General features: G+C 42.1%; 1 protein-coding gene across 18 annotated transcripts in view; it reads right to left on the bottom strand.

Moving 5' to 3' along the window:
* tspoap1 (TSPO associated protein 1) overlaps positions 1-23,096 on the bottom strand; it is a 76,997-nt gene that overhangs the window by 10,890 nt on the left and 43,011 nt on the right. For 11 of the 18 annotated variants that reach the window (XM_085175812.1, XM_085175809.1, XM_085175793.1 and 8 more), the window contains 20 exons: positions 21,027-21,191; positions 16,283-16,366; positions 16,052-16,141; positions 15,800-15,922; positions 15,609-15,713; positions 15,321-15,371; positions 14,526-14,558; positions 11,373-11,553; positions 10,796-10,900; positions 10,168-10,373; positions 8,765-8,871; positions 8,566-8,675; positions 7,605-8,480; positions 6,755-6,781; positions 6,417-6,568; positions 5,842-6,315; positions 3,310-3,699; positions 2,058-2,213; positions 915-1,724; positions 304-403 (listed from right to left, as the gene is read on the bottom strand). In XM_085175812.1, the coding sequence (XP_085031938.1) occupies positions 304-403; positions 915-1,724; positions 2,058-2,213; positions 3,310-3,699; positions 5,842-6,315; positions 6,417-6,568; positions 6,755-6,781; positions 7,605-8,480; positions 8,566-8,675; positions 8,765-8,871; positions 10,168-10,373; positions 10,796-10,900; positions 11,373-11,553; positions 14,526-14,558; positions 15,321-15,371; positions 15,609-15,713; positions 15,800-15,922; positions 16,052-16,141; positions 16,283-16,366; positions 21,027-21,191 (4,345 nt within the window). Of the gene's footprint in view, positions 1-303; positions 404-914; positions 1,725-2,057; positions 2,214-3,309; positions 3,700-5,841; positions 6,316-6,416; positions 6,569-6,754; positions 6,782-7,604; positions 8,481-8,565; positions 8,676-8,764; positions 8,872-10,167; positions 10,374-10,795; positions 10,901-11,372; positions 11,554-14,082; positions 14,104-14,525; positions 14,559-15,320; positions 15,372-15,608; positions 15,714-15,799; positions 15,923-16,051; positions 16,142-16,282; positions 16,367-21,026; positions 21,192-23,096 lie in introns of all 18 variants that reach the window. The other 7 variants (XM_085175795.1, XM_085175799.1, XM_085175804.1 and 4 more) reach the window with 5 other exon arrangements.

Raw genomic sequence — 23,096 nt, 5'->3', positions numbered from 1 at the left:
TTCCTCCTGTCATGACAAGCCACTTTAGGTTAAGCCGGTTCTCAGCTTAGCGGCCTCTCTCTCTCTCTCTCACTTCACTCCACTGCAGCTACAGCACCTCCTTCTCCCTAAACCCCCACCCCACCCCCCTCCTTCCTACACAAGGTGCTAATCTGACTACCTCCATGTGAGAGAGGGGGAGGTTTGCCAACAGAAACCACAGGTGTGTCAGCACCGTCTCACACCCACTGTTTTCAGTTAAGAAAAGAGAAAGCAATGAGAAAGAGGGGAAGCACAAACATGAAAGGGGAAAAGGCCTCTGACCTTTGAGATTCCTAGCCTGCAAGCATGCGGGTTTACAGGAAAGCTCTGCTTGGCCTCTCCATGATGGACGTGCTTCAGCTGGAGGGATCTGGCTGACCTCCTGCTCAAGAATCAAAAAAAGAGAAAAGAAATATGAGGTATGATGTTTAAGCACTACATGGGAGGAGAGGAAAATTATTAAACTGTTTCTTATTGGAGCAGAGATCAGAGTCACATCTAATATATAACACACTCCAGGGTATTCTACATGCACGCAACATAAGCATATTATTTTCTTGCACTGCAGCAGTATTAGCAGACGCACACCCACGCACCAAAGCACAATGACTGTAAACGAATGCAAGACAAGGCAGTCTGGACTAGTTTAAAACACAGAGATGGGGTTTCAATGTGCAGGAGAATAGGAAAGCAGCAGGAATGAGTGCAGTCACGCAGAGGGGGAACATTAGCTGAATCCACTCGGTAGCAATGTATTGTGTGTAGCCATGTATTGGCAAAGTCTATTGAGTGGGAGGGTTATGTGTTTTCCTCTAAAGAGCTCAAGGGTTGATTAGCACAACTACAGAGGAGAGGATGGGTCTGGGACGGCACACCAGCGGACCAACATTTACCAGCGGATCAGCCTTCGGCCCTCGGCGCTGAGGAGGTCTGCTGTGCTCCATTTGGGCCCCCTCTACCCACCATTCAGAGCTCATCTGCTGCACCACCACCTCCCTAGGAGTATATTCCACAGGCTCCTCATTGTCATCTGTACCGTACTCAACATCAATCTCCACCCCAGGACTAATGGGTGACTTCATAGTTCGTACTGTTTTGCTGACTGGGTAGGGTCTTGGTGGGGTAGGGCCATCACCGGGGTTGGCCGCAGCGGCAACGGCCATCTGACTCCTGAGCATGGCCTCCCTCCTAAGGCGGTCCCCTAGCCCTCGAAGCAGTGTTTTGTCTTTGCTAGTGTGGGTTGGCCGAGGAGGACAGCGGGCAGAGACCCGTCTGTTGGCAGGACCCTCATATAAACTGGTGTCTTCTGCTTCCGGATAACTGACGGTGTCCACCGTTTCTGCATAGTGTACTCTGTGCTGTGTCTTAGGCTTGACCTGCAAGGCCCCGTGTTTGGGTAAAGGCTCTTTAATTAGGGATCTGGGTTCCTGGTTGAGGTGGTGATGGTGAGGGGGGATTTGTGGGTGTGGGTTAGGGTGATGTGGAGGGGCAGGATGGAGGTGTTCTGGGTTTCTGGAGTGAAGGTGGGTGGGCTGTGGCTGATGCTGGCTGCGGCGACTTAAATGCTCTTCTTGACTGCTGTCCTCCTCCTCTGTCATCTCGGGGATGCTGAACAGCTGCTTGTTGGGGTAGACATAAGGAGGCAACTTAAGGATCTTTTCAAGAACTTCCTCATCACTGTCTGGAGCCTCCAACTTACACAACTGCAAGGGCCACAGTTTTATTCATACAAGATTGGTTCGGTGAAGGTAGGATGGAACATTATAATGTTCAGTGAAAATAAAGCAAGTGCAGACAAAACGGATGAGAACGCCACCATGAAGAAGGAAGAGAAATGAAAGAGGAAGGAAAAAACCAAGAATCACAATCAGACACAATCATGGGTCCAACAGAAGAAACAAGGCCTCAAAATGAGAACTAAACTCTGGAAGAAAAATTAAAAGAAGCATGTTTTATTTAAAAAGCAGAACTTGGAAAGTATCTCTGCAAACAAGCATGTGTACAGCTGCGGTCATAGTACGAAATAATTTCTTTACCCTGTTAGCTCCAATTGTGCATCCCCTTGCCTGTACTTCACCGAGGTGGTCAGAGTAAAAGTCCTCTTCCTCTTCCTCCAGGATGTCTGACAGATCTGAGCGGCTGTTGTCTGCATGGTAGTCACTGGGAGGTTCAACAATCCCTCTGACATAACTCTGAGGAAACATTGCATCATGCACAGAATGAAATAATATCTATGCATCACAGCTTGAAAGGGCGCAAACGATTGTATATACAAGACTAGAGCATGGAAGGTATTTATATGGCCTTGGCTCCATGCATCAACGCATCAATCAATATGTTCAATATGGTCTTAAATTTGCAGCCAATTTATTAACTTTTAATTATTTAGGGCTTCTTAATAAGTGCGTAAAACAAAAAACTTGACATGTTGTGAGTTGATGTTGCTCTTCTACTTTCTGCAACTCCCTTTAGGGCTCACCACAACAGATCACCTGCCGCCATCTCACCCTACACCTCTTCTGTCACAACAGCCACCCTCTTCATGTCCTCTTTAGCCACATCCATGAACATAATCTTGGTCTTCCTCATTTCCTCCTACATGGCAGCTCCATCTTTAACATCTTTTGTCCAATATGTCCACTATCCCTCCTCTGCACATGTCCAAACTACCTCCACCTTGTCTCCACAACAATCCCACCTCTGTCTGATAGACATATATCCAATCTTGTATATTCTGGCCACTCACAAAAAAATCTTAGCACCTTTAACTCCGTCACCTCCAGGTACACGTCCTGTTTATTTTAAAGTCTGCATATATGAAACACTTTCTATTGGTTGGTTATGGAAACTACAAGTTGTGAGTCTTGATGCATGCTCAATCATCCAGATAAGGAAATCTCAAAAAGTTGATTTGTTCATTTGCACAAAGCGTTTTCAATGGAAGAAACGTTTCGCCACTCATCCAAGTGACTTCTTCAGTCTCCACAAGTTTGGAGTATGAAAAATATCTGTAGCCTACAACTTCTTGAGTAATACAACAGAATCTCAGGCCAAGATGTTGACTGTTGAGTGTCTTTGTGGGTAATGTAGGGTTGCACAGAGCAATATCCTTTAAATGCCTTCTTCCTTCAAATCTGATTTCACCAAGTATGACATATAATCTACACTGAAGTTAGGTGCACCTCTGAATACCTAAACTATAATCAGATTCAATAAACAGACACTTAGAGTACATGTTACATTTAATTTTGTAGTAAACAGTAATAACCCAGTTAAAACAAAGCTGACCTGTTGCCTCCTGCAGTACACTGGGTCTTGGTCCTGTGTCAGGAACTCCTCGATGGACACCAAGCGGGTATTTTCATGCTCCTCCTCTACCTCTGACTCCAGAGGAGAAGTGCTGGGGGGACGGATGAGGTTAGTGTCCTGAGGGTTAAGGAGATCTGTAATTGGGGCTTTGGGTGGGGTAGGGATGCGTTCAGGGGTCCCAAGCTTGGCACTGGGGTCCTCGATGAACTCTGTGATAGATGGGAATGGACGTATAGTTCCAGGGCTGTCGGTGTCTCTGTGCTGCTCCAACACTGGTGCTGCTGCTGCCACTGATGGAGCCTGAGCAGGTGTCGGTGACGCTACTGGAGATGGCTGAGGTGCTGAGTTGGCTGGGGAGGTCACATTAACCTGGAAATGGAAAAAAATAGTCAGACAAAGGTGTTTATTATTCTGTCTGTCAAAAAGGACAGGACGCCTCAATCTAGCGTATTATTTACACTTTGGCAATGCCCCCCCCCCCAACAACAGAACACAGACATCACATGGGGAGACAGGTCGGAGACCGGTAGTATTATGGAAAAACACTGAAATGTACTATACAATGGGCAAGATGAGGAGGGGAAAAATAGAGACCTCTACTCATGCTGGGCTCCTATGGGGGAACAGCATGAGAACAGAAAACAAAAAAACTCCTCTGCACAAAGAGCACATAAATGTCCACATCACAACATCATGAAGCATGTGACAAGCAACAGGGGTGGGTAAGGGGTGAGAAGTAAGCCGATCCTGACACAGCCATCCTGCCCTGCAGCTATTCATCCAGCGCCGGGCCCAGACCTGCCGTCCGACTCAGCCTTGGAGATAAGCGTACAAGGGCGTTTGGAACAAAGAGTCTAAACACAGTTTGTTATCAGGGGAGAAATTGTTTGTTATGTTCAGCTCCAGCCTTGAGACCGCAGCTGGCGCCGATATGGTAGCCGCATGAAATAATGGTGGTGTTCTTGCTTTAGTGCGAACCACTGCATGTCAATTTTACAGTCGATCTAATGTCCATCACTGGTTCCTCACCATTCCCGTTGGAGAGCCGTGAGCCTCTCCACGATGTTATCCAGCTACACCAAGATGTTATCCAGTTTGGAAATAGAGCATGAGTGTTCACGACAGCTGTGAGCCTCTCCAAGATGTTGTCAGATGTCTCAGCACTCAAAGCAGCCGCAAGCTTCTCCAAGATGTCATCCGTGCTGCGTCTAATGAGCCCATTCTGAGAAGCCACGGCTCGCTCCATTGTTCCAATCAACATAGCGGGCAGCCTTGTGGGGATTTGAACAGCTGTTTCCGCTTTCTTTATTCTTCGATAAGCCAGGGCCAAGCCAGTGCCGATCAGCAAGAACCCTGTTATCATGGTTCCAAAAAGACAGATGTCTTCAATGGGCTCTCCCGAACCCAGGTTTCTCGTCAAGAAGAGTGTGTCAATTGCATTCAGGGACCAGTTGATCAAATCCATAATTCCTTTTTTAGGTTTTAGAAAACAGACTGTGAGACTCTTCCAGGGTAGAGGGAGAGAAGCAGACAAGACTAGACAGAGACATGAGAAAGCCAAGCAGGAAAGATAAGGGAAGGGAGAGGGAGAAAGTGCGACCGCCTTTGTCAAGAGCCAGAGATATCTATTAGTGGTTACAGATAAATTGTAAACTCATGTAGTGAAGGTAAAGTGCTACAGTTCCCTTCAGGCACCTATTGTGCTTTTCCTTATTTTGTATGATATAAACACTGCTGCAATGGTTGATGCTCATATTACACATGGCTTCAGTTGAATTAATGATGCATGTAATTCATTTTTAGTCTTTATTTTGGCTCCATATAAAAGTGGGGGAATTCATGTGTTCCAGCAGCACAGTCCAGAGGCAGATGGAGCATGAGGATTCACACAAAAGTTAAAATAAAAAACAAGAAATGTGCAGAGTGTGAAGGGCAAATTTAGAAGATAAGAAAAAAAGAATACTGTACAGTTATATATATATATATATATATATATATATATATATATATAGTATAGTTAAAAATAGCATACTCAGATTCAAAGAAATGCACAGCTAAGTAGGATAATCTAAAAAGATGTACAAAAAGTGCTGTGAAAAATCTGCTTAACCTCCTAGGATGTCCATGTGGACATCACATTTTGGGTTGTCTAGACCAAAATACTAAATTTTGCTCTATGAGGGCCTGATATCCACTAACGAGGACATTATACTGCCACTATTCTATCGAAAATTAAAGCAAATGTCCTCATATGTGGATCTCATTTTTCTCAGAAACAAAAATCTTATTTAAAAAAATTCACGTAATTCTTTGTTTTTACATTCACCAGGTCCCAATCAGGCCAAATAGCAAAGAGAAATTAAAAATGCATGCCATGATGCCAAGAGTTTGGGTCTTAGGAGGTTAAAACAACAATGACAGACTGTTTACAGGAAATTGAAAAACTGCGTATCTATTACTATCACCTTCAAGGGGCTCTCATATATAGGAGGATGGAAGTGTATGGCTCACCACTGGGGTAACGGTGGAGGCTACAGATAATGTGACCTCGCCAACAGCCAAGGCAGCAGCAGATGAAGGGTTGGCCCAGGCCTTCACGTATGAGGAAGACGAGAGTTCTTCTGAACGGAGGGCAGAAGGCGAGTTGGCAGCAGCCTCCACTGTGAGGCCAGTGATATGTATCTCTGATGGCAAAGAGCTGGGCAGCGTGGACACTTTGGCAGCAGAGTTTCCATAGGATGGTGAAGGGGGCAGGTTACTGGGACCTACTGGAATACAGGGCAGAGGTAGCAGAAGTGGGGCAGTGACAGCCGGGCCTGCCATGATGGCAGCCAGCTTTGAGGGCACATTAACCGGCAAAGAGTCACAGGACTCCCCATGGGCGGATGTGGTACGGACAGTGAGCTCCTGAGCTGCCAGCAGGGAGTGGATCTGAGAGGGACCCAGGAGGGCACTACCAGCTGTTGGGGAAGACACCTCAAGCACCTTGGATAGAAGAACGATAATCAGACTTTGGTTAAATATCTGAATACTGGCTTAAAACCAAGATTACAATTTTAAGTTTAAAACAGATATAAAGTTCTTGCCTTCTTTGCGTCAGCATATATAGTGTATCCGGTTACACGGACTCCGTTGGAGGTCCCTGCAGCATCTATAGTGACTGGTAGCCAGCTGATGAGAGCAATTCCAGGAGATGGACCATGCTCCAGCTGAACATCCAGAGGAGCATCGGGGGGGCCTGCAGAGATTTAAAACATCACAGCAAAATAAAGAGAAGCATGTCAAAAACTGAACATAGGACTGAGTAAATGACTCATACTGAAAATACAAAGCTTTGGAGGAGGAATAATGTTTACTATTGGGACATGTTTCTACCAAGAAAGTTGCCATCTATTACTCTAATGGCCACTAGAAAACCATATACCTGAAATCCCAGAATGAGGGCATGGAACTTAAGCAAATTTGAAGGATCATTTGGAGAGATGCAAGTCAAATATATATCACACTGATGATTATACATTATATAGCGTAGTTCATTTCTGAAATCTTAAATACTATTGCCTGGCAAAACGGTACCAACTTCATATGAGTTCATAATTAAAAACACAAAGCATGAACAGTGACTATACTAACATACTACTGTAAGCTTACTTATTTACAAAAGTAAATAAATCCACAGGATCTTTGAAACCTCTCTTTCCTTCACTGTTTACATAATGTAGAAATCAGTAGAAATACTGATATAAAAATGAAGCATTGCTTCACGCTGCATTTTCACACTGTCTTTATTTTGCTTACAGTCTTGATTTTCATCTTCATTTGGGTTGCCTGTACCAGCAGTACAGTCATGGGAGGTGTTCCCTACAAGCATTAATGATGTAACTCTCTCACCAATTTGATGGGGACACGTTGCCAAGAGCAAAGTGACATGTACATATGATTAGACTTCAAAGTCTTAAGGAAGCTGGCTTGATAAATTATCTAGCCAAAGCTCTGGTAAGATGTTGCAAAGATTCAGGAAAACACAGACAAATAAAATGATTTGAAAGGTCTTGAGTTCATTATACAAGTTAAGATTAAATAATCATCTAACTGGATATATGTGATGATTTGTCTGAGTTTAGTATAGAATTAATCTGCAAAAACCCCCATCTTTGAGTCTGAACAAACCTTACATGTGCTGCATTTACACATGTCCATCTTAAATGCTTTTACCACGTGTGATACCGGAAATCGTGACAAGCTGTCAGAAAGATAAAAGAGTAAGTCCTGACCTGCCATCAGTGTGGTGAAGGTGATCGTTGCGCTTCTGTGTTCACGTCGCTCCACGGGTAACTCCCATGGCGTGCGGTGCGGCCGTGCCTCCACTTTGACGGTGTACTGCAGGCTGGGCAATAGGTTATTGAGGCACAGCGAGTAGCAGCCAGCCTTCACCAGCTCACACTCCTCGTCATTCAAGGACACAATGTGCACATAGTTACTGTTGCTGGGCAGCCAGGTCAGGTTGGCATTAGTAGCGGTGATCCTCTCCACGCGCAGTTGCGTGGGCGCCACGGAAACGTCCCGACCGACGAGCATGCTGCAGCGGAGCTGGTCCGAGAGACCCTTCTCTGTCAGGCTTTGCACCGACACACGATAGGCCTTGAGGTTTATGTCTAGCCGCTCCAGCACCGCTTTGGTCTGGGCACCGAAGGGCACATTGAGCCGCAGCTCCTGGTCCACATACACATTATAGCTCCACACATTGCCCCACCCAGCCGGCACCAACGGAGGGTCCCAGCCGATGATGATACTCTTGGCAAGCTGCTTGATGAGGGTGAGCTTACGTGGGTAAGGCACAATGTCCACTCCCACCTCTTCCAAATCCAAGTCTAGGCCGTTGGTGAGGGGGGCTGGGACAGCCAAGGCTGATGCTGAATCTGAGGGGGCTGAGGCAGGGCCAGAGGCAGCAGAGGCCTCTGCCCTCTCTGAGGTGCTGACACCCACGTGGAGACGATGCTGGTGGCTGGCACTGTGCAGGCTGCTGTCTATCAGCGAGTTATGGGACATGTCCACCATCTCTGGGTGATGAGTGCTCATGACATCGTCGTCTGAAACACGTTCCACAAAGTTAGAGGGGACCAGCCCTCTCCGTCCATCCATCAGTTCGCCTGAAAGGAGCCACCATAAAACACTGTCCTACAGACCGGAAAGTAAAGATTTGTAGATTTACAAAAAAATTACATGATCCCATACCTTCATAGAAGCCATCATCATCCATGTCTCCATATACATAGATGTATTCTCCAGCAGTGAGTGGTAGCTCCACCTCAGGATTGTCATTGGGACCATCATAAGGATTATAGCTGGGGGAGATAAAAATTTTCCATGAAATCGTTTCCATCACATACTTTCATGTTCACCAGAACAATCCCTGTGTTAGTTAATTACTTACCTGTATCTTGCAATAAACACCTGAAGCTTTGCTGCTCCTCTGCTGGCTGGGTAAGGTGCTGGGGCTATGTCAATGTCCAACTCCTCTACTTCACTGGCTGTGTCCACCTGAGAACAGCATGAACAGAGAGACAGTCACCTGACATATCTAAAAAGAACAGGCTAAAAGTAAAGTAAGAGCAAAGTTAAATGGTTTTTAGTCTTTAGTAATAAAGTAAATCTATAGGACTGGAGTTGCAATAAAAGTGAGGTAACTAGGTTGACCAAGCACTGTGCTGTAAGTGCCACAATTTGCTACGTACACAAATCAAAATCTTCTGCAAGCTAACACAATGGTCCTGGAACAAGTCTTTCCCTATAGGTCAGATATCTTTCAAAGTTTATTACAGAGAGGTGTTTTAGAAGCTGTTTCTACTGCTTAATTTACTCCATTTATTGTTGCGGCTGACCTAAACAAGTGAAATTCTTTAGTGGAAATCCTTAACCTATTTTAGCCAGCATGAACTCTTTCTTCTGTATCAAGATGTCCTTTATTTTCTTGCCAAAAGGAGAGCACATTTCACGAGTATGATATGCTTTACACATATTATCATACAAGGCCACAAGATAAAGCCATGCCTGTTTGGAAATGACTGCAAAGAAAATCACTTTGTTTGCGAGTGACTTTTTGCCCTTTTTACTGAATACAAACAGGAACAGAACTACTACAGAGCTAGTTAATACCTGGTATAAATGGCTACCTGCATGAAATAACAGCACTTTTTAAGGATAATCACAAACAACTACTGTATACCCTTTATAATCCACAGAGCTGAGTGGATTATCTCACTAAATATGAGCTCTATTGATTGTATGCAGTCGAGTGACTGGATAAAAAGACCACCAGGCTGCATGCCATGCAGGACCACACACCGGCAGGACAAACATGCTAAATTTTTTGGAGCAAAACCAAAATACTCCACTGGACTCTTCTGTTACAGTGTGCACTAACGTGAGATGACCTCAAGTTTAAGGAGAGCTTTTTAATCCATTAAATCCATGCAAACAGTGTGGTAATCTCGATCTGCTTTCATGTGTCGAAACAAAGAAGGAGAATATCAGGATTAAGAGATGAAGTGCTTCAAACTAACCTATCAACCGTTAGGCTAACTTACTAGATACAGATGGTGGTTTTCAAATGTAGCAGCCACATTAGCTAATGGTGTCAGCTTTAAAACAACTTTACTGTATAACTATAAATTATATTTCATGTAAGACTGTGTTGAAATTTCACATATTTATATCATATTACCATTAATATATGGACCATGTATAAAATAAACAAAAAACCACAAAATGCATGAAAGCATTTTTTCTGATTTGAGAAAAAAGTGATGTACTACACATCGTCTTCACTGCTGGTACCTCGTGAGTTGGGCTTGATTTGTGCGGACTGAGATGGGTGTCAGACTTGGGCGTGAGGTGTGTGGTCTCTGACTTGCTAGAGGAAGAGCCTGACTTGCTGACGCTGATGGTGGGCAGTTCTCGATGCTTGGTGACAGGTGATCGCTCCACCCTGGATAGCCCTGCAGCATGGGGGGTAGCCCCCATGCGTAGTGCAGTGGCCACATCTAGCAAGAGAGAGAGAGGCAGAGGATAATCCACCATCTAGTGAACATACATCAGCCCTCTCAATGCATAACCTGGTTGAATCCACGAGCAGCTAGGCATGTGAAGTCACTGGTTGACATGCAGGGGGCTCAAGGGCTGAACATGGCTGATTAAAAAGAGGAAGGAAAAAAAGTCCTATCTCCATCTGTCAGTGGTCACACTATAAAGACAACATGTTTCACACGAGGACTGTTAAGAGACTTAACCTGCTCCATGCTCCACACACTGACTGTCTCATGCAATGGTGAGAGTAACAGATCAGCTCTGTTACGGTGCTGGACTGTTAACGGTGACCGTGCAGGTAAGATGACAGGTCAACGCATGCGGTGCTTTTGTAACACTGTCCAACACATATTATGAGTAACAGAGACGGCGGGCATACCAAGTGGGTCATTGCCCTCGGGGCAGGAGACTGTGTCACCTCCCTCGAGACTCCAAAAGGCTATTTCACCTAGAGTCACCATATCCCATGAGCCACCAGTGCAGTCTAAAACACATGAACATTGTAAGAGAAAAGAGTTGGATATACACAGTAGGAAAGAGTTGGTCTAGATTTGCACTATCTATGTATTTGTTGCTGCTGGAATTGAGGTTACATTATAACACACAAAGGTGGAAAAAGAGAGAACGTCACATTAAGAAGGAGGACTGGGTATTATGTATTGTGTCCTTATTGTTCAGAAGTCAATGATAAAATATCTCGAAATTAAAATCTGGAAGGATGCATTCCTGATCATTATATATATGGATAATTTTAAAGAACTCTTTTCTATAAGTGGCTCAGTGCTCTCTACCAAGCCATCATCTGTGTCAACTACACCAACTACGATTCTATAACATGAAAGCAAAATTATTGTTAAACAATGATTTGGCAAATTATCTTGAAACAAGACATAGTAAGTCAGATTGTTTGATTTTCTTTTTGGTCATTAAGCAAGTGAAGTGACGCAACCACTTACCTCGCTCTGTAGTCAGGCCCACCCCGTTGGTCAGAACCGACAGGGTGGGGTTGTTGAGGAGGCTAGAGCTGGCCAGGTCCACCTTTGAGGCCTGCATTCGAAACTTCTCCAACTCTTGGGACAGCAGGCCAAACTGTTCGCTCTGGCTTCGACATTTCTCCTCCAGCTCTCGTACCTTCGACTACACAGAAGGCAGAACCAATATAATGCACGCAAACAGTGCCAGTGTGACTTGTGTGTGAGAAAATCCACCTTTCAACACTATTAGATGTGATGTCCTCAATTTGTTAATCAGATCATTTCAGGTGGAACTGTGTGATGTGTTACCATACTTTAGGTTTCTTCTGGACACACTTTAACCTGATGTCTACGAGCAAATGAGCTTTGCCTAAGTTAGCAGTACAGTGTGTGAATGTAGGGATGTGAGCGGTAAGGTGGATTTCTCCTTTTAATCAGCAATCTATCACCGTCAGTGTCCTGCAGAAACCTTCAATGCCATTAAATCAATTTCCTTAGAAACTATGGAAAAGCTTTTTATGATTAGGGCCACTTTTGATACATCTGATCTTTTATGTTTATGACTGTTTTGGAAGGTGGACAAATAGGACAACAAAATGTGGCAAACACAAATGAATGCATGAAATAACGTAATCCACAACGCAAATATGGGTTTCTGCAAGACAGACAATGTTACGAGTCCCTACATCATTTGTTAGAATCTGCAAAGACAAATGACAAAGACTGGCTGGGTAAATGGAAAGGAAAAAGGGAGGCAGGCAAAGGGGGAGGGGAAACTGGAGTAAAGTATTTATGAGGTGTTACATGTTGCTTCTATTTAACACTTGACTTGCAATCACTTTTATGACAGCGGGGTAATTTGGCAGAACACTACTTGTCTCTGTCTTACTGGGTTTCTAAATGTAGCTGATTTCACTTCTGGTTGCGGTGGGAGTTTCCTGGCAGGCTGATCTGACAAAAGCCTTCACACGAAAGTGTCTGAACAACATTTCCTGTTAGTGCTCACCTACGCAAAGCCTGTAGGCAATTCTTATCTAGCTGCACTGAGCTGGGGAGTAATGAGTAGGGCTGGGTATCGTCACTGATTTTTAGAATCGATTCAATTCCATTCACAAGGTCCAGAATCGATTCGATCCACGATTCGATTTAATTCGATTCGATTCGATTCACTTCGATTTGAATATGGGAAATTTTGACAGTCAGAAATATTATAATTCAGATTAGTACATTTACATATTTTTGTATCTATAAAAAGTAAGCTGACACACGCAAGACTTTATCAAAGGTGTGAGCGTCACAGCAGATGCCTTTGTGTCAAAGTAGCTGAAGATAAAACACAGAAACACATGAAGGTGATTTTTCCTGGCCTGGGATTTTATAAAAATATTCTGCAGTACATCAAAAACGAAAGAAAACCATTAATCAACATATGAACATTACCTCTGAAGTTACAGCGGTTTTATTAGAGACACGGCTAAGCGTTTTGCATTTTGCATAATTTTAAAAAGTTTAAATTTGTTCAGCATTGAACGGCAGAAATTAGGTTTTCTTTTCGGAAGTATATAAAACAGAAAAAAAAAAAAGTCGGCCGATAGCGCTGTAAACAACGGTAGTCTTGTGCGTAACAAGCAAGCGAATAATGCAGAAAACTGTACAGAGAGAGAGAGAGAGAGCTGTGCATCGTGGTTGAAGCAAAACAGTAAAAGTAAGAGTGAATACATGACGATGTTTTTGTGAAGCGTAGTTTGGATCCTCTTTTGCTGCTGGTTCGGTCAATATTGTTTGGAGAGACATCAAACTAACAGCCTTAGAATCAGCGCATTAAGGGCGTGAACACAAAGCGCAGACCCGCCGACAGATCAGAATCAGCGGGCTGTCGGCTTTCAGCCCGGACTGTGAGAAAGGCGACATCTCACTGATTCTGATCCGCGGGCTGCGCTGTGTGTTTAAGTCTTTGTGCAGAATCCGTGTTCCTGCTCTCATTTACTGTTTTAGCTGTTTGGTGGTTGTTGAAATTTTGTGAGATTTCACCTGAGATTCTGGCATTTCGGGCAAAATAAATTTATATTAAAAAATCGATTCAGGATTTTAATGAATCGATTTTACGTAATCCAAGCCAGAATCGATTTTAATCGATAAATCGATTATAAAAACCCACCCCTAGTAATGAGTATTAAAACACTGACGCAAATCATTTGTAAAACCTCAGATGAATACTATCAGAAATTTACCAAATTTCCTGGAGGAGCCCACCCGAGGGATTAATAAAGTTTTATCTAATCTAATCTAAATGGCAATGAGACTATTTGGGTACATGGAATAAGATTAGACAACCCGATAATTGTAGTAAGTGCTGTCAGTGCAGCTGGGAGTGATAAATGTGTTATACACATACACTAACCCCTAACCCTACACCCCATATGAATGACCTGATTTAAATGCAAATCGGTAACCATAAAAAAATAAATAAATAAATTAAAGAGAAAGGCAACAGCCTCAGATGAGCAACTGTTCACAAGTGAAGCATTTCTGAGGGGCTGTTTTGCACTAATTAATGTTGAATAGAGTTCCATCAATTTCAAGGAACTAAATAAAAGCAACTGGGGTTTTGGTGGTTCTAAGGACCAGGGCTGGGTGGAGGTCCTGTTGAGGAGAAGATAAAAAGCTCTTGAACACGAGGTTCAAGAAATACCTGCATGCAGTCCAGTGTACTCTGCTTAGCAAAAAAGGCACAAAGCACAAAGAAAATATGCGAATGCATGTGTGTGAAGCAATGAAACTGGAAAAGACTAAATTAAATATTAATAGAGTAGAAACACAGCAGTCAGAGTCCAGGTCAGCAAGGAAATCCGCTCACAAGCCAAAATCACTAGAATGTCTCTCAGCCCATAGCAGCCCACACCTGACACACACACACACACACACACACACACACATCTCATAATCTAGCAAAACCTGTTTTTTAACAGAGTGAGTAAGGCTGGGTGTTTTGTTGGCAAGTAAAACATGGGCTTTTGGGAGGGAAAGAGACTTTCTCCTGTGATGCTTTGGTTTAAATACAGACAGAAAGTGAGAGAAACACAGCCAAGAGGAAGGAAACAAGGCATTTTGAAAACAGGAGCAACTATACTCTACCAGCTCTCTCCGCAACACGAGCTGAGTCAACTCCTAAAATAAAATACACACTGCTTTAAGTAACAAACTCTCGCAGCAAAATGAACCGTGAGAAATAAGGAACACAGACAACAGGAATGTAAAGTCATCAACTGTGGATGATGACATTTTTGATTTTTTCCCTCCTTTTTTAGTTTCTTTTTTTTAATGTTCAGCATCAGCAGCCAATCAGAGGCAGGGGGATTTCAACTGTCATCTGCTATCTGGATTCATTTTGAATTCTTACGCTGACACAGAGAGCAAGCACAAACGTCACAAAGCAGCAGAAGAGCCATCTGTTCAAACGGTTTTCAGGCCTACTAGAGCTACAAAAATATAAGTACTTTCTGCCACAGCTTCTCAGCCAGGTGTTTAGATAAGAATAAAGATCCCAGTAAATTATAATTCCAGGCTTCTTTAGAAGAATGAATCGTCTTTTGACCTACTAAAAAAAGAATGAAATGTCTTTAAACCTACTAAAAACCTGGTGAGAATTTTGCTCTGTTTTAAAAGACAGAAACACTTTATTTAGTGAATTTAAGCTGAAAGGAATACATTAGTGTATGTCACATAGAGACATTTTTTCTTGTTACTCTTTAATGCTTCACTCTTTTGTGGGACACTGCCAGCTTTGGATTTGATCCTAAGTCCTCCTAAATGCTTGAAAGCACCTCAGGGCTACGCAGTCTGGCAGTACAAAAGCACGGTCTGGCACAGAGTTGTTTTACTTGCTTTTGTGCTTCCCCGTGCAGACATAATAGTGTCACATACACTCACCTCCAGCATCTGAACCACTCCTTCATGCTCCCTCTTGGCGAATAACTGAGCCTGATGATTAAAAAAAACCATTCAATTCATGGTAAACTTTCATCATAAAATTCACTTTCACAGCATAGCAAACAGCACTGACAAAATTCTTTATTGGTGCCCAAAGGTTGCCCCCTGCTGGAGAAAGTGCCCCATTTTTCTTAACTACACTGAAAGTAACCCACAGGCTATGAGAGCATAACTTTAGCAAGATCAAAACCAAAAAAAACCCCCAAAACTCAAGGCTGTATTTCATACCCGCTGTAACCTTTTGATTTCATCCTGTTTGAACTTAAGGATAGCCAGTGCTTGCTCATGTTCCAATTCCAGCTGCTGCCTTCGCTCGGCGACCTCTCGCATATGCTGTTCAGAAGGAAAAGAATTTATCAGCAGGGACACTAAGGAGCAAAACTGACAATAGCGCACCGAGCATCTGACTCAGATAGTACCTTTAGGACCTGCTCTAGGTTCTCCAGTTTGGCACGGAGTCTCTGGTTCTCCTCGAGAACTGAATTGCGTTGAGCGGTCACTTCAGAGAGATCTTCCCTCAGCTCCTCATTCTCAGCCCGAGTCTGGGAAATAGCAACAGGTTATCCCATCATAGCATTAAGATTGGCTATCACAACTGTCAGTGATGATGACCAAAAACATGATTTTTATACACAAAATAAAACCTATATATCTCGAGCAGCGTCACCGACCTGGTCGAGCAGCTGTGCCTTCCTCCTGAGGAGATCTGCCTCCTCCTTTAGTTGCTCATTTTTGCCTCGCTCATCCTCAAGCTGGCTCTCCTGTTCCAGAAAAACACAAAACCACACTCATACAAACATGTGGAAATCCACGTCTACCCCTCTGCTGTCATTATGTCCATCGCAGCTGTGCTTTAAAGAAAGTATGACAGAAGGAAACAATGGAACACAAGGTTCACTTACCAAATCCAGACATCTCTTCTGTCGCTTCTTTACTTCATGCTCAAGATTTTCACATTCTTTTCTTTTCTTGCTCAGTTCACTTTCCTGAAAGAAGAGAAAAAACAAGGATAGTTACACTTAATCTTTAATTTGGAAACTCAGGTCAGGCTTTAAACTAAAACTCTCAAAATGCACATAATATATCATACAAAAACAAAACAATAAATACGAATCATTTGCATCATGTACATTTTGCAAAATGGGAAACAATCCTTGCAGTTTCCATAGTGACCTCCATAGTGACAGGACAGCAATGAGGCATTACAAAGCTTAGCATCCTTTAATTATTCTAAATGCAGCTTACATGCAGGAGCAGCATAGGAGAAATCAGCTTATTTCACTGTGGCTCCAGGACCTCAATCAAGCATTACCCCTGTGTTTGTGATGTGGGAGCTACAGGACAGAGGCTAATTGCAGACCACCAGCAGCTGACTGGAAGAGACACTGTACTCTCACCAGGGATGACACAGCAAGACAATAAAGATAATTAAACTACAACCTGTGCTCTGATTTGCTTGATTGTGTTTGAGTTGCGTTCTTTTGAAGGCCTGACTAACAGTCACATTACAGCTGGGAAGCTAAACTACCACATCTGATTGTACTGTGTGGAATTCAAATACAACATGGTCACATTACAAAAACATTTCTCACTGAGCTGATCATTCATTGTCACACTAAATGTCTTGTCTCCATGGTGAAGACTACCGCAGGTATCCTTTGATTCACACTTTTGTTCCTTTCTAACTTCCATTAGAATATTTAAAACAGCTATGCCACACATTATAAATATGAAGAAAACAAGACTTTTATTTTGAAAAACAGATGCAACAATGTGACAAGGAGGGGAATTTATTCTTCAGCACGGGGTCGTTTTTCACTCTAAAAATAACGATATTAGCAAGATCATCCTTTCAGAGAATGTTACCTGATCAAGACAGATTAAGTTGCCTGTGTCATTCTGTTAAACTAGAAAGATCACAAAACTTCTTTCCTTTGCAGAGGTCACTTCATCTAAAGTTCAAGTATCAATTTGACAATAAGGGGGAAGAAAATAAAGTTTTGTAAAACATGGACCCAACATCTATCTTATTTCACTGTTAATTCTCTTATTAGGATAACACAACTCATAACATAATATGATACTTAGTGCTTTTTTCGTACAGTCCTAATAAAAAGTTTAAGACCAGTTGAAAAATGGCAAAAAAAAAAATCATATTTTGCATGGTTGCATCTTAACAATGTTCCAAGTAGGGCTTCAACATGCAACAAGAAGAAATGGGAGTGAGAGAAAACTTTTTGAGCATGCAATTTATTGAAAGCAACGCTTAAACTGAAACTGGCTGTTTTACAGCTGATCAAAAGTTTCCCATATGGAAAAGATATATATAAATCTTATAAAGTTTGTATCTGTCTTGTGTGAAACTTGTATGAAAAGCATACAAGAGTGAAAACAGATATAAGATCCCTTGAAAAATTATATAAATGAAACTTGTATGTTTTGGATACTTACTAAAACAATATATGAAAGTAATGAGAAAGTGGCCACTTTCATGAGTAAATCATGTAAGCCTTACATGATTCACTATATGAAAGTGGCCACTTTCATGAGTAAATCATATAAGTTACTATTTCTTTTCCATATGGGTTAGGACCACATGCCTAATCTGTGCAAAAATGTGGATTCATTGTCATTTTCTGTCAGGTAGTCACGTCAGGTAGTCACACAGGTAGTCACACGTTCAAAAAGCCTTTCCCTTTTTGAACGTGGTCAGGTTGTTGAACTGTATAAGTAGGGTCTCTCGCAGCGCGCCATTGCTGCTGAGGTGAGATGCAGTAAGACAGTCATTTGGAATTTCCTAAATGATCCTGAGGGTTATGGAACAAAAAAGTAAAGTGGAAGACCCCAAAAAATTTCAACAGCACTGAGCCAGAGGATCCAATTGCCTGTTTGTCAAGACACTGGATGATACTCGACCCAAATTAAGGCTGTTACTGGTGCCGACTGCAGCCCCACAACCATCAGATGGCATCTGAGTCTGAACGGCTTCAAAAACAAAAAATATCTTCAAAGGCCTTGTCTCCTTGAATGGAACAGAACAGTTTGGAAGAAGAATTATCAATGAAATCTGAGTTTCTGTCACATCAGCCTCCTAAGACAGTCTCCAAGAAAAGAAAGGCTTGTTTGCTCTATGGCACACAACTGCAATGTTTAAACTTTGCTAAACAACACGAAAAAAAGTCCAGTGAAACCTGGAAGCACCTCCTTGGTTCAGCTGAGACTAAGATGAAATTGTTTGAGTCAGGACAAACACAATGAATGCATAGTCCTGCCATTAACACTCTGAGATGAGTGTGCAATAACAGTTGAGCTGAATGAAAACATTATAGCCAAATGTTGGCTGACAAAGATGACTCTTTGTCATCCTCAGTCTTCTGGCTGAGGAGGAATAGTCCAGGCTGATAATCACACGAGGCTTCCCAAAGAAGAAAAGAGTGAAAACCATCACAGGGACAGGAATGTTACCCAACTTTAAACCAATAGCTTATCAATGACATACTTTCAAAAAGGTAGCAGATAGCAGGTTTAAAAATGTTCTCTGATAAATGGCAGAACAATCCATGCAGCAGTGAAGCACTTAAGGAATGTTGGTATACTGATATATTAAAAGGTAAAGTGAAGTAAAGTTTGTCACTTGTGTGAACACATGACACATGCACAAGTGACCTCCACAAACAAAACAAACAATCACAAATGTCATGTATTCATATCTTGTGGGGACATCTAATTGACATAATGCTTTCCCTAGCCACTTATACCCTTACCATAACCATAACCCACTTGTAACCCTGTCACTAAAACCACATTTTGAGTCTCAAAAATGCCTTCAGACTTGAGGGGACTGGAATTTTGGTCTCCATAAGGGCTGTTCGTCCCCACAAATGTGTGTGTGTACACACTTGAATAACAATACAATACATCACCACCAAAGTCAGTACAATAAAACCAATCATAAAAAAAACAACATAAGCCAGAGAGTAAAAGAGCTTACAGCCCAGGTGTTTACCTTCTAAACAAATAAAGATATCTGCACCAGTAATTGACACAGAAGATGATGATGATGATGATGATGATGATGATGATGATGATGAAGGAAATTCAGCATTTAAGGAGGACCTACGACCAATGTGTTATTAATTGTATGCAAATACTTCATAGTCAAACAGGATCTACAGGCCTGCAGGCTAAAGATTAAATTCTCTTTAAAACAAAATCTGCTGCCATCCAAGCAGGTCTGTGTGTTCCTCTTAATGCACAGTAGTGCACTTATGACAGTGCTACATTAGCATGCCAACATGCACTCAATGACAGTGCTAGTGCTAGCATGCTAACATTTGCACTAAACACAAAGAACAGCTCAGCCTGAGAGTACTGCCATCTGTTTTGGCGATATTTGGTGACAAATCAAAGCATTAAGCAAATTAAGATTATGACTTAATGATGAAGCTAGATGAAAACAAACTAATGAATTAATTCTCTGGACATGATCAATATCAATGGAAAATTCCAAAGCACTCCTTTCCATAGCTGTCGAGATATTTCAGTCTGGACTAAAGCAGTGATCTGACTGTTGTCACTAGTAAAGCTAAAAATATTACCTGCATGGTGATCACCTTCTGATCAATTTCAGTGTTTACTCTGCTGTTATGATATATTCCACTGTCAAGATACCACTTCCTCCTTGGACTAATAGTCACTTTATGAAGAAACTAGTTAGTGTATGGGGTAAGGCTTCACCAGCTATTTGTCAAACAAAACACTGTGGAGAAAACGAGTGAACTGAACTCAACTGAATAGCCAAGTTGCACTTTACTTACATATATATATTTAAAAGAATTTAATCAATGGACAAGACAAGAAGATTTGTGTCATTAATTCAGTTTCCATCCAAATGTGATTTGTTTTGTGAGGCAAATCTTGACCACTGACCAACAGAATATAATCAGTTTATTGTTGAATTAAAGTAAATGTTTGTGTCAAAGGTAATGAAATTGCGTTCAGCTGTTCCTGATATATCACATGTAACTTATCTGATGTTTTTTATTGTCCAATATGTTGCATTTTTTATTCTGAGAAAAAATGCAGAGCTGAAGGAAACAAGGTCTATTTATGCTTTGTATCCTACTTGAAGCATCAGAAAGGGTGATGTGCTACTTTTCCAAAGGACAAGATCAAAAATAATCCCAGCATTACATAACAAATTTGACTGTAGATTTTCCTTCAGTGGAAGTCAGCTCAGTCACAGCACTGATATCCTTGCTTCAGTTTCAAATAAAAATACAAACATAGAACCCTCCCTATAATTACACTCAATATGTAGATTTAGCCAATGCGAGGTGTGTAAGAATGACTTTGGAGACAGGGAATGACTTGAAAGCCATTCAGGTGACATCTAATAACAGTCTGTATCACTAACTCTTAAATATCAGCAAGCAGCTCTATTATACACATAGCATTTGAACATGATGAATATTTAGCAGGTTATTAAATACAAACTGCTTTGTTAAGATTTCCCGTCTTCATTAAGACAGTAAACTGACATTTGCAACAGAAAAGACTTGCTGGTGGAGTAAAGTGTCCCTTTATTTACAGTGTAATGATTGGTCTGAGAAAAGGGAAATGAAAACTACAGTCCTCTTCACTTACCAGAAACTGTAGACGCTGCTTCTCGGTGTTTTCCTCCTTACGGGAGGGGGGCGGGCTAAGGCCCAGTACGGGCGTCACTCGCAGCCCCGACTCCTCTTCTCCGGGAGCTCTCTCAGACCTGGATGGAGCTTCATCTAATACCACACACGGGGTCTCTCCTACAACCTGAGAGACAGGAGGAATCATTCACTTTACATGTAAAAGTAAAAAAATTTAAAAAGAAGAAGAAAAAATACAGTTCTGACACAGCTACAGAATGGGGAGCAAATGTATAACTGTCAACTGTTAAGTTATCTTTACACTCGCATTCCCCACTGTGAAACAGGGATTATTAACAAGCCTCCTTCCCAGTGTTCCATCTACAATCAATGAGTAATCCAGGGGGATTCCCTCTGGCTTCCAACAAGACTAGAACACACGGGTGGGAAGGCTGTCCTATCTAATTAGGCTGCGTGCAATGACTAGACTGTTTCACAGCAGGTTACACTTCTGGAACAGTCACATATTTATCTTCATACACTGTATGATCCTTCTAATGAATATCCAGGTGGGGGGGGACAGGCTAACACTGGTTAAAGGTTAAGAGTCGGGAATCAGTATCTAATTTTAGAGCAAACCTACTTATGCCTAGAGAACTGTGCTAGTGTAGCCAAGGCCAGGACCCAATAACAGGATCAAAGGCGCTCTGCCACGTGCAGCAAATGGGATCTCTCCTTTACAATCTCTTTGCTTTTACACTGGAAGACTATTACTATAGACATTAGACGCACCAGTTTAAGATAGGATTCACCTGGGGATCAGCAGACTACTTCAGGAATTCATATGCTGTATGAAAAACATTTACAGCCAAAAAAAACAGTATGATCTATGCCATATCTCTCTCTCTCTCTCTGACACGATATATATATATGTGTGTATGTAAGATTCTGTTTGCAAAAAAACGTATTTGTTTTTGATTTGTGCAAAGTTTGCATCAGCTGTCTCTAGAGAAGAATGATGTGGTAGCATATTCACAAGATGAAGATGCTCTTGGACCTTATTATGTTAAGAAACTATTCAAATGAGATAAGGGTGACTCTTGCCCACAACCGCTGCATACGATAACAAAGAAAGTGAGCTAAAACTGAAACCAAATGATCTCCAGACTCGTCCATCATGAACAGAAGCGTGTTGTAGTTTCACTAGGAACTATGACAAGATTGTGATAGGACCTTCGCCTTGAATGACTAGAAGTATTGTCTTCTGGCAGCTGTATGCAGTCATCATTATTTTTAGAAAACACAAGCTGTCACTAAAAACAACATGCCAATAACGGAATAAGTGTTCTAAACTGGAGACAGCTCTTTTTTGTATAAAGCAGCTGATTCTCTCTACTAGACACTAGACATCAAGATACTCATTTCACAGCATCAACACCATCATCTGCAGCATGAAAATAGCATTCTGACACCACACTGTTAGTTTCCCCCACCTTTTTTTTTTTTAAAGAAGCCGTTCAGGCTGCACGGTGGATACAGACTATGGGGTTCAAAAGTCATTGTGACAGAATCTAATCAGTGGCATGCCTGTGAAGTTAAGCAAAGCCACCCCTGGTTTATCTGTTGGATACAAGGCCAGATGGTGTTAGTAGTGGTGACGAAAGGCCAGCAGGAGGCACTAAATCCATTGGCCCCCGGTCAAAAAAAGTGCCCAGGAAAGAGGGTTTTAAATAGGCTCGCTGCTGCTTTTTGTTCTCCTTGTTCCTTTTGGTGGTCATTTAACATCCCATCATGACCCTCTCAAGTGAGGACAGGCTAGATGATCCCATCATTCTGGCAAAATTCCCATCTTTGTAACTGGTCTGACATAATTAAACTAGTCAGTCTTCTTGTCATTTCTAATTAGCTTGCAGGAGTACACGCCCATTCAGTGGGTTGGCTTAAGTGTGTGGAGTTTCTGCTACAACCTGGCAGCCATACAGCATGGTGGGTGAGGTACACTCTAACTCTTCTATCAACTTTTTTAACATAATAGTCCACTTGTGCTCGCATGCTACATACCTGAACTTTACTCTTTTATTATTAAACAACA

The sequence above is a fragment of the Neolamprologus multifasciatus genome, chromosome 10 (assembly GCF_963576455.1).
Source record: "Neolamprologus multifasciatus chromosome 10, fNeoMul1.2, whole genome shotgun sequence".
NCBI lineage: Eukaryota > Metazoa > Chordata > Actinopteri > Cichliformes > Cichlidae > Neolamprologus > Neolamprologus multifasciatus.
The sequence above is the reverse complement of the archived record's forward strand: the minus strand, read 5'-3'. Positions and strand labels throughout refer to the sequence as shown.